The sequence below is a fragment of the Cheilinus undulatus genome, linkage group 10, assembly GCF_018320785.1.
Source record: "Cheilinus undulatus linkage group 10, ASM1832078v1, whole genome shotgun sequence".
Lineage (NCBI taxonomy): Eukaryota > Metazoa > Chordata > Actinopteri > Labriformes > Labridae > Cheilinus > Cheilinus undulatus.
The window spans coordinates 44928595-44940403 of NC_054874.1; the positions used below are offsets into that span (position 1 = coordinate 44928595).

General features: G+C 40.3%; 1 protein-coding gene across 2 annotated transcripts in view; it reads left to right on the forward strand.

Moving 5' to 3' along the window:
- arhgef37 (Rho guanine nucleotide exchange factor (GEF) 37) overlaps positions 1 to 11282 on the forward strand; it is a 46484-nt gene extending 35202 nt beyond the window's left edge. For both annotated transcript variants that reach the window (XM_041796920.1, XM_041796921.1), the window contains 3 exons: positions 1071 to 1266; positions 2385 to 2554; positions 8906 to 11282. In XM_041796920.1, coding sequence (XP_041652854.1) covers positions 1071 to 1266; positions 2385 to 2554; positions 8906 to 9133 — 594 coding nt within the window. In that variant the 3' untranslated portion in view covers positions 9134 to 11282. The remainder of the gene's footprint in view (positions 1 to 1070; positions 1267 to 2384; positions 2555 to 8905) is intronic.
- Positions 11283 to 11809: the final 527 nt, after the last annotated feature.

Here is an 11809-nt window from a genome sequence, read left to right on the forward strand (position 1 = left end):
ACAGGTGATAGATTTCCTGTACCAGCTGAAGAAATTGTGGAGTCATGATTGTGGTTCATATCTGCAGCTTTATGCCATTCATTTATTAGGAATCAGTCATGGATGAGAAGGATGTGAATGTGCTTCTTCTTGTTCTGCAACTTTCTTGATCACTTCCCTGCATGGTTGTATATTCTCACACAGGTGACAGTAAGACTTACAGCATAGAAGTTAAAATAATGTTACTAATTTGCCAACTGTCTTCCTTCTTATTAGTCTTTTAACTCAAGAAAACAACCAGTTAATTCAAAACTTTTAACTAAAAGATTAAGCCAAGTTAGCTTGGTGTTTCATTCATAATTTTACCTGAATGTTATTTCGTTTAATTTTCCTTTAAAATAATTTTAGGCCCTGTAGAGGTCTTTGAAATAGATTTCTGTCTCGTTACCCACGCCGATGAAATCGGCAGGGGGTTATGTAAAGGGCTCCGTATCTTTCTTTCTTTGTATGTGTACAAGATAACTTGAGAACGGAAAGTTGGATCTTCACCAGACTTTCAGGGAATATTGGGATAGTGACAGGGAAGAATTGATTAGATTTTGATGATGATCCGCGCACCCATTTGTTTTTTTTTGGACTTCGAAATTTTGAACACCATAGTAATCAAAGGGAGCGTAAGATCCTCGGTGGCGCTGCTTAGGCGTGGGTCTGCCGCCTCAGATGGCCATTCAAGTTTTACATTGCTGTTGTTGTTGTGAAGAACTTTGCTTGTTTGCAACAAGTGTTCTGTAAATGAAAGATATTTATTAATACATGAAATGCCAAGTTCCTAAAATTAGTCGAGTCCAATAGCTCAACACACAGCTTTTCTCTTATTTTGTTGAAATTTTCTGCATTATCTGTACTTTTTGTATTCAGTTGCAAGTTAGAACCAGCCATTTTCTTTGTCTGTATTTTTGAATAATTACTTTAAACAGCCCTTTAAGATGAATGAGCTTAGCACAGGCTCATTTTCACCTGTTTGCCTTTGTCTGATCAAGTTATTAAGTTTCCTTAATTTTCTCTGTATTTCACAAACTCTCTTCCTTCAGCCTCTGAGTCCGTCATCTCAGCGCCGTCTGAAACAGCTCATGGATAAGCATGGATCAGGAAAGATCTATCAGGTGGTGGGGGCGGTGGTGGGCAGCCGTGATCTGGATCTGAACCTGAACAAAGGAGAACTGGTGGCCATCATCAGTGAGTGCGACACCCGGGGAGACAAGAGGAGATGGCTCGTTGATGCAGGAGGTGAGAGACAACCCTATTTCACAGGGTCACTGATTAAAATGTTGACCATCGAGAAACTTCAGATGTCTTTAAATAACTCTGATGTTTTTATAAATACTATGTGATGGGATTTGATGTACAAACAGCTGCTGTCTTTATTTTTAGATGTTCAAAGTCAGCTCATTTACTGTCACTGTCATTTTGATTTTATCTAAGGTTTAAAAATGACAGGAAACAGTTAGAGACACAGAAATTGAAGCTACAGATAACTCTTTAGCAAACATTACTGAACCAGTTTTGCCTCACTGTACTGCAGCTCTTTGGCGCCATCTTTCTAATGTTTGTTGTAATTACAGGTAGGCATTAGTTCAATACAGATGGTGTTGGATACCAGTATTTTGGAAGACTTTAAAAGTGGAATTTGCTTAAAGAACAAATAAAGTCTGACTTTTTGAAGTAACAAAATATTATTTGACATTTAATATGTTTTTAGTTTTTGTATAGCTGTTTTGATCAAAAGTGAAGTTTGAATCTGGTTTAAGAGGAAATTGTACTGTATTTGCCCTTTATGAACATTTTGTGAAATAAACATTGAGATTTTCACCATAACATTCAACAAGTTAAGGTACAATATGTGTATTTTTTTAAACAATTAGATATCTAAAACATTTTGAAAGGAAAACACCTAAAAGTGTTAAATATATATTTTAGATTAGTATTATTGTTCCCTTGAATATTTCCAGCAGTCTACAAAATAGTTGTTGTGACAGAAAGTATCTTTTCTCCATTGACAGTTACAACATGTAAATTGCTGGAGAGTAAACACTGAAAGACTACTGCATAAGCATGTTTTGTGCCGCTTAACTGTGGAGCTTGATTAGTCTTTGGTCATGAGCTGTGCGATCTGTTGCTCCCCCGTTCGCCTTAGCTATGGTCCACTCAGAGTTTGTTTTCATCAGGGTTGGTCGGGTTGAGCTCTTCCATGCCTTCCAACCTACATCAACAGCATCTTTTTCTGGCAGCAGAATTTACACACTGTCCCTTTGAACTAATAGTTGTTTTTTAAATTTAGGTATGTGATAATATGGTAACATTTAACAGCCTTCATCATACTTCTTCCTAAACTAATTTTCATCCAGGCAGAAGAGGCTATGCTCCTTCCTCCAAGCTTATTCGTTATCACCAGCCAACAGATGACCCGCCTCCTTCACCACACCTGGTCTTACCTGTGAACATGACGGGCATCAGAAGACACTCGTACACCCCAGAGGCACGCCCACTGACCGTCATGAGCCAGCCCTGCTTCCAGGTGACTGATCCCCTCTTTTTTCATACTGGGTCTCTGAAAAATCTTTTTACAGATACATTAAAAGCATGTGAGGAAGATGCATCAGGTTGTAGATGTGCTGACTAATGACTTTCTGCTGGGATTTGCTGCTGCCTTTTTTGGAGATATAATTTTTGGGCTTTTATGCCTTTATTTTGGAGAGGAGGACAGTGGATAGAGTCAGTCACAGGGATGAGAGAGAGAGGAAGAGAGAGCGACATAGTGGTCTTGAACCTGGGCTGCCTGCGTACATGTGCCGTGACTAAACTGCAAGGCCATCCACTTTGTAAATGAGATTCTTAATCTCTATCAAGATTTCCTTAAAAATGAATTCACACTGTGAAGAATTGCTTCACGGTGTTTTGATGTGTGAAATAGTAAACATGCAATTTTTAAAAAGTAATGATTGTGGTTAAAGGTTAAAATTTGTCAGTTTATTTTCTGTCAGCCCTAGTTGGAATGCAGGCTGGCTGTGGCTTTAACCTTACTCTGCAGCTCTGTGTTTAAAGGATCCAACATTAGACTTCAAACTGTGAGTGTGTGCTTATTTCCTTAAACTTTACTACCTCGGTGCATGTGTTTGAGGCTTTGACTGATGGATGTGACATTATCCTGCTACAGAGGCATAAATCTGCCACATATCTGACTGTGACTTCATGTGTGTTTGTGTGCGAGTGTATTTGTGTGTGTGTCCACATCCATGTGAAAGATAGTGCATGCATGTTAATAATGGAAAGGTCCATAATTAGCTGTTTAACCTTGTAAATGGGTTACGGTGTGAAGGGTCGAGAGTTAATTTATGCGGTGCAGCGCTGCAGAGGAGAGATAGAGTGTGTGTGCTTGTTGTGAGGATGATTTACATTTGCAACACATGTGAGTGTGAGAGGGAGTGTCACGGCTTGTAAATTTGTGGTTGTTTATGTGGAGGTGTACATGGGAAAGAGGGAGATTTAGATGAGTGGATGAGGAAGAAGGAGTGCGTTAGGTTTGTGTGTGTATGAGTCTGTGTATGTGTGAGAGAGATATGCTTCCACATTGCCTGTTAAAGTGAGTGATTGCTCCAGTGACCTCATATAGGCGGCTTTTTATGCCCCATCCTCCCGACGTTCCTCCTGCGTGACCCTGAGACTGCTCGTAAAGAAAACATACACAGTGCACTCTCACAGTCCCTGTCCTCGCCAGTCCAGGTTTTAAAAATGTACCATGTTCCTTTTCGATGTTCTTTCATGCTACTGGAAGGAACAAAATGTAATAATCTGTACCAAGCTTTTGCTATTGGCTGTGCCACTTTTTTGGGGTAGCATCCTTTGACTGACCCAGCTGGAGAGCGCTTTAAAGATGATTGGTAATTACAATCTTATAAGTAACTTTTTAGCTGAGTTGAAACCAGTCACCCACATTAAAATTCTATTACTCTGTTATTTCAGGGAACCCAAACTTGTTTGAAATTTGGTATAGTGGGAAATAATGGGTATAGTAATTCCCTATCCATGATCCAAATACTCCGAGGTCATTGGGTTCATCTTTATGTTTGCACATCACAGACGGAGCATGGTTGACAGAGCATGCAGACAATAGCAGAGAGTAATTGACCTATTACTTAGCACCGCCCCCTTAGGTCAAAAGGACAGACAATCAGCATGCTGCACAAACCAACTGGCAGCTATCAGTATCACAGACATAGCCGGCAGGAAGTGGGGGGACAGCCACCTGGAATGAATGGGAACATGAAAAGTTAGTACTTAAAAGCTCTAAATGAACCTGCACGCTGCAATTATCATCAGAAAATTTCCTCATACATTGAGTACAATACCTGCACTTTACAAAACAGTCATTTTTCCTCTACAGTTTCAATATTTACGTGTGGAGGTGATCAATAACACATATTACTCAGACCTGCAGACCTCCTACCGTCTAGCGTTGTCTAGCCAAATGAAAGGTGACAAGAGGAGGAGTCTTGTACTGAGCTAAGAGGCTAGCTGAGCCTCTTAACATATTTTATTCCTCATTTTATCGAAAACATGTTTTTAATTGAAACCTTGATTAGTATCAACCAAATAATTATTGTTGGGCAAGCAACAGAGTGATGATGTGACATTTACCCACAAGTCTGTTCTGCGAAACATCTCTTTGATGTTAGCCACTATAGCAAGCTCCAGTTGGAGTGTCACTTTCCTTTCCTCCATCCTTTCTTTATTTTAACCTCATTTGAAAGCAAAACTGTTACCAAATGACAAGTCATTTGGAAGCCAAACAACCAGCTCTACTGAGCCAAATGATCTGGAGCTGTAAAAACGACAGATTTTCTATAGCAATGAGTGAGACTGGACTGGTGTCAGCTGAGGAAACACAGGCAAGATCAGAGTTCAAGCAGCGAAACCATGTCAAAACTGTACTGAATCAAACCAGACCACTTTGTTGAAACTGACCATACATAAGCTTTTTGACGCCAATCGTCCAGGCTCTAAACCGAAGCATTTCTAACCCCTGCCTGCTGCCATTACTGCATTTTCTAAACTTAAAAAAAATGGCCTGAATACTTCACTACTTTTGGAACACAAAGGCAGTTTAAGAATTGCTTGGCATTGTCATAAACAGCTCAAAACAAGGCCTTGGTAGCATTTTTCTATGTAGAAATCACTACTTGCCCCCAAGAGGAGTTCTCTGCTGCTGCATGGGGTATCAGCATAACCTTTAACTGTATGAATTTCAATAAAACCATGGTAAAATTAAAATTTCAAATGCTTTTCTGTGGAAGTCTATGAGCAGGATGTACAAGTTTTATTTATTTGTATTTGTTTATGATTTATTTTGGGTCTCATTTGTGGATTTATTTTGGGGCTTTTTGCTCTTTTTGCATACATTGGGTGGGACCTAACTCCTCGGCCATCTGTGCCCCATGCTGTAGAGCAGTGGTTCTCAAATTCTGTTGCAAGGCACTCCAATGTGCCATGAGCCAAGTCTTGGTGTGTTAATTTGTACAACCATACATAGTTACTGCAATAACTTGCAGTAACTTACAATAAATTATACAATAAAATAAGTTCAGTCAGGACCACTTTGTCAAGAAACACACATGATTTGCAGTCATAAATATTTTTTCATTATTGGCGGTTGTAAATTTGCATCTGTTACCATTATTCATACGTGGCTGTTCTGGGAAGGAGGAGCTGGGGATGGAGGAGGGTTGTAAAAAGTGGCTTGGAGAGAGAACAGCAAAGCATAGCCAGGTTAGAGCAGTTAAGATATTTCAGCATGAGTGTGATTAGCCAATAGCGTGCTTAAAAGCAAATCAGCTGGCCATCAATTCATGAGGGCTTGCATGAGTTCCACTGACCTCAGTGCTTGACTCTGTGGCCTGCATGAACTAATGCTATACACTCTATCTAATATTTTGAAAAGGCAATTTTGTATAGATATTGATTTGATATGCCTTGACATTTTGGCCTGATCTTAGGTGTCCCTTGGGTAAAAAAAGGTTGAAAACCACTGCTTTAGAGCACATCATACCAGCCTTCATTAGTGGTCAACATTGAATGATTTGTCTTTGAGGCACCGAAACTGATATATAATTCGCTCTGAGCGAGGTATTGTCCTGCCAAGTCTGTTTAAATGACCTGTCCTCTCCATCTTGTAGGGCATAGTTCTTTCATCATCATTTTCCCAAAGGAGTCATTACACTGTTTACCCCCAGTTTTCTTCCAGTCATGAAGCTTCCTTTCCTTAAAGCAGACTTTCACCTTTGAAGTGGTCTTATCACCATCTAATTTTCTTAAATCCTGTCTGAAGTTCTGAACTATCATTGAACATGTACAGCTGGGAAATGGTAATATTATCCATAAATTCCAGCCTGGCTTCTGTAGGTGTGTAGGAAGTAAACTCTCTCTACACCCTTCATTTTCAGCACAAATGTAGCTGCAGAGGATAGCTCCTGCAGCATGGATTACTCTGCAGCTGATTGCCATGAATGGTCACATTCTGTCTTATTTCTTACCCTTCATGTCTTTGCCTGCTAAAGTGCTAATTTTATGCTAATTGGTACTGAGAGTCAGGCCAGAGCTGATGTCGTAGCTGGGAGGTGAGCCCAGGTGAAGGGTTTGTTAATGGCACAGAGCAGCCGGCTAAACTCCGCTATTAGCTCTGCTGCAACTCTCTGTCATATCAACATGGGGCTCATTAGGAGGCCTTCATGCTCAGGGAATGTTAGAGTGTGTGTGTGGCAGTGAGATGGGATTTGTCAGGACATAACTAGTGGGCTTAACCTTTTCAGAGAATATTACAATGATTTGTGGTAGGGTTTATGAGTGTGTGTCACAATTGTGCCTGCGTGCATGCGCTGTCGTCACGGCTTTCTCACAGTTGTGTGTTGTGAGTTTTTATCCAGCATCAGTGTGCATCCTGGATCAGAGCTAGTGAGATGGTGATGAAGTCCTTGATGAGGGTCTTAAAGCACTCCATCACAGTGGAGGTCGGACTAAGTAGCTTGTGGACATTCAGGCAGTCAGGATGAGGTTTCGTTAGGACAGGGACTATTACAGACAATTTGAGGTATGGGGGAATAATGGAGCAGGCGAGGAAGAGTTGGGGATCTCCTTGAAGTCTGATGCTATAGCAGTTCAGCTCAGGCTTCTGGAAAACTTTTAGATAAGTTATCTGATCCTGCGTCTCTCATTTTGTTCACTCTCTTAGAAATGTACCCTCTTTCTAATGGCAAATCGGTGTAACAGAGCAGTTGAGGCTACAACCTAGAGGGTATATTTTTCCTTAGACTCTGCAAAAAGACTAAAACCAATATAATGGATCTGTGATCCATTTTCACTTCTCTCCAGAGGTTGAATGATCCACATTTATATTCATCACTGCTCAAATTTAATGGCAGTGTGTAATCCACTCATGGCCTGATTGGGAAAGATCCTAGGAGTGACCTTGGGAAAAATATCATCATGAATTTTGAATATCATTCAAGAAATTCCATTACTTACAGTGCCTATAAAAAAAACTCACTCTCTGTGATGTTTTGGACTGACGCAATTCATCAGACGTCCAGCCAACTGGTGCTAGCAAGCTCACAGTTAGTAAAATGCAGATCATCTTAGTTCAGTGAATGTGTCTCAGATAATTGTAGAATAAAGACAGCTGTGTCTGGAAGGTCCAGTCACTGGTTAATCATTATTCCTGGCTGCCATTGCACCATGAAGACAAAAGAACACTCCAAGACACTCAGAGGAAAGGTTATCAAAATGCATAAGTCAGGATTTGGAAGGAATATTGCCTATGGGTAAATCTGCCTAGATCAGGCCACCCCCCCAGACTGAGTGACCGTGTAAGAAGGAGGCAAGTGAGAGAGACCACCAAGACACCTATGACTACTCTGAAGGAGTTCCAAGCTTCAGCAGCTGAGATGGGAGAGACTCTACAGACAACATCTGTCAAAGCTTTATGGGAGAGTGGCAAAGAGAAAGCCACTGTTGAGAAATCTGGACTAGAGTTCACCAAAAGGCATGGGGAAACTACTTGGTCAAGAGGAGAAAGGTCTTTGGTCTGATGAGACCAAAATGGTGCTGTTTGGCTATCAGACAAGATGCCTAACACTGCACATCACCACAAACACACCATCCCCACTGTGAAGCATGATGGCTGCAGCATCATGCTGTGGGGTACTTCTCGGCAGCCAGCCCTGGAAGGTTTGTAAAGGTACAGGGTAAAACTAAGGCAGCAAAATATAGGAACATCTTAGAGGACAATCTTATTCAGTCTGCAAGAGAACTACGGCTTGAGAGAAGATTTATATTTCAGCAAGGCAATGACCCGAAGCATACAGAGAAAGCTACACAAAAATGGTTTAAAGACAATAAGGAGAATGTTCTGGAGTGGCTGAGTCAAAGCCCAGACCTCAATCCAATAGAGACACTGTAGCTGGACTAGAAAAAGGCTGTTCATGCCCAATCCCTGGGCAGACCTGATCAATTTTGCCAATAAGAATGGAGTAAAATCTATGTGCAGATGTGCAAGCCTGATTGAGACCTATCCACACAGAGTCAGTGCTGTGACTGCAGCCAAAGGAGCATCTACTAAATACTGACTTGAAGGGGTTTAATAAATATGCAGTCACTTATTTTGTCTTGCATATTTTTATGTAATTAATTTCACTTCAACATGAAGTTGTGTTTTTGTCATACATTTTAATTTTCACTTGTAGTTGTGATTTAGAAAACAAACATTTCAAAATGTCTTCCTTATTTTCCATGATTTTTTTTTCAATGGAATAATCATGCTAGAGTAGCTGGCATTAGCAGCTTTTCCTCATTTTTAACCCTTGTCTCCCTCTTACAGGTGTTTGCAGCCTATGACTTCAATGCAAGAGGAAACCATGAAGTTTCAGTCCGTGCTGGTGAGCCAGTCCGAGTCCTCGAGCCTCATGACAAACGAGGGAATCCTGAGTGGAGTCTGGTGGAGGTGAGAGGAGGGCAGAGAGGCTACGTGCCATCCAACTACCTCACATTCATGGCTGTGGGACCTGGGCCACCTGGTGCACCTGGAGCATTCTCAGCCTTCTCCTAAGAAGGAGAAAAGACTGGAGAGAAGCGTGTACAGTACAAAAGAATGCTAACAAAAGTAATTCTATTGTAATGCTGCAGCCACATATGAAAGATTTTAATTTATTGAGACTTTCAGTGTCAAAATCAGTGTTCATAAACAGTCAGGAGAGCCAATAAGAACAGTTTAAAGACCACACTGTTACAGCAAAAATAGCCAAACTCTTAATGCTTCTTGTTATTTATTTTAAGGCTTGGATTATTTGATTCAACATTAAGGAGTTTCCAAACTAGGGCAGTGAGATTTTCAAACTTTTTGTACCAAAATACAAAATCCATACAAAATCCTCCATTTAAAGACAAAGGGGGCATACATTAATCTTCCAAGCATAATTATACAAAGAGCTTTTTGGATCTTCTTTCTTGAAAAATTAACAATTTTAAACTTCTCTGTGTCAGTTTTCATTAAAATTGATCTTTAAAAAGGGGATAACAAAGTACAACAATGACAACTTTAATGTAGCTTTAGCTTGAGCTAAAAATCAAATTGCATCAGAGGACTTTGTAATCTTTACTGATGTAGCTTTTCATGGCAAACGTTAAGTAGCAGGTGCCGACATATCAGCAGTATTATGTATCTCTATAATGGACATGGCCTTATTGTGCTCATATATGTGGAACACTGACAGACATGAAGGAAGAAAAAACTCTGGTGCTTGCATTTCTCTTATTTTGCTCATGAGCACTTCAGCACAACGCTGCTGAAATGGAGGATGAATGTTTATGTGAAGGACAATGAATGAAGGATGTTTTATTTTTGTGAAGACCATCATAACAGAGAGCCAATGACAGGGAGCAAAGTTTTGATATGGATTGAAGGACTCATAAACTGTGTTTGAACTTGGATTCATAGGGATGGAGATCAAAACCCAGTTCTGTAAGGACCGGGTTCCACATTTTTTAAAACCTCAGATCAGTAACACTTGAGCTTTTTGATACTGCTATTCAGTTTTGCAATCCTGTCTGGTCACTGGACCGCTGATGCACAAATAGTTTTCCAGTAATGTTTTTAATTTAATTGGATTCCTAATAGAGATGGAACGGTATCGTTCATACTGAGATATAGCTGGTGGTAACAGAAGAGCCTCAGTATTGTCCCGGACATGTACCGTTTCAAATGGTAGGTTTTCAGGGCAAAAAGTGTAATTTTTTTTACCCATCACACTTTGCGCTCCCCTCAGCTTGATCTAATAGCACGAAGATGGTGGATATACTGTGAGTGGTGAGGGAGGAGCAGTCTTTTGGGAGACCTGAGTGACTGAAGGTTTACAGATTGCAGAGGCTCCAACGAATTTTAAATCTGATGTGTGGAAGGATTTTGGTGTGAAATCACACACTTATGGCAATGAAGCACATCTGTACCGTGAATCAAAATAAAGTGGGATGCAGCCCCGTAACAGTCAGCTTGAAAAATGTTGTTACCTTGTCTGCTGCTGCTGCAGGTCAGTCATCCTCCTCCAATCAAAAATCACCAAAACCTTTAGGAAGTCCATTGGATTAAAAGTTTTAATCAGTTGATGAGATTTAAAAGGAACCTGCATGATCAGACGAGTTCATCTTGTTGGATAGATATTTCTACCTCTCATATGCATATTGAACTAAAAAAAACTCACCTGATATCTTGGATATCTGCATTTTGAGTAAGTTTGAGCTTATAAACTCACCAGGAGGCCGCCATGTTTTGTTCCGCGCTGGTACTGTGATGTCACTAGCACTCTTTGCCGTTCCTATGCAGTAACCGGTTTTTCAGACTGGCAGTATGTTTTGCTTGCAGTTGCTGCCATAACAGCTTTCATCATAGGCATGAGTTTGCTGCATGTTGGCTTTGTCTCCCTGCTGTCAGAGCTCTGTTATTCCTCATAAGTTTTACCTCAATAAACCTCCCAACAAGTGACTGGATTCAGTGTATAGTGGAAGTGTGCCGGTAGTTTTTCAAAATAAAAGCATTATGTACCTACAAAGGGAGTTTCTCCAAAGGAATGCTAAAGTTGTCTTTAACTTCGAAAATCGCAAACATAAGTGTTTTCCTACTGTGTTTATCTTTACCTGCAACACTTTGAACAGTGTGGAAACAGAAAGTTTCATAAATAGTAAAAGTTTGGGGAACAACTTTCTTAAACAGACACATTTTAGCTTGTGGCCTTCATCTGGTTCATCAAGAAATGGATTTCAAACATATTCTACCAATGTGGACGTAAATATTTGCTACAGCAAGGTAAATATGGCTCTGTATTTACCATTTTCCTGTCTAGTTTGACCAATAAACACTCGTGGTGCACTGAGAAAGTAGAAGAGACTTCAAAACTTAAAATTCTCCGTGAGTGAGATGTGCAGCGTATCTGAGATGTAGCCCTAACACTGGCTGCCAGTCTGAAACAGCGCTTACTGCATAGGAACAGTAAGGAGTGCTGCAGCATTGTGACGTCACAGTACCAATGTGGACCAAAACATGGCGTCCTCCTGGTTAATTTATAAACTCAAATTACTCAAAATGCAGATATCTAGCGAGTTTTTTAGTTCCATATGCATATGAGAGATACAAATATCTGTCGAACAAGGTGAACTAGTATGATCATGCAGGTTTCCTTTCCAGCAGTTGAATAGAGAAGTATCGAATAGGGATGTGCATGATTAGTCGGAC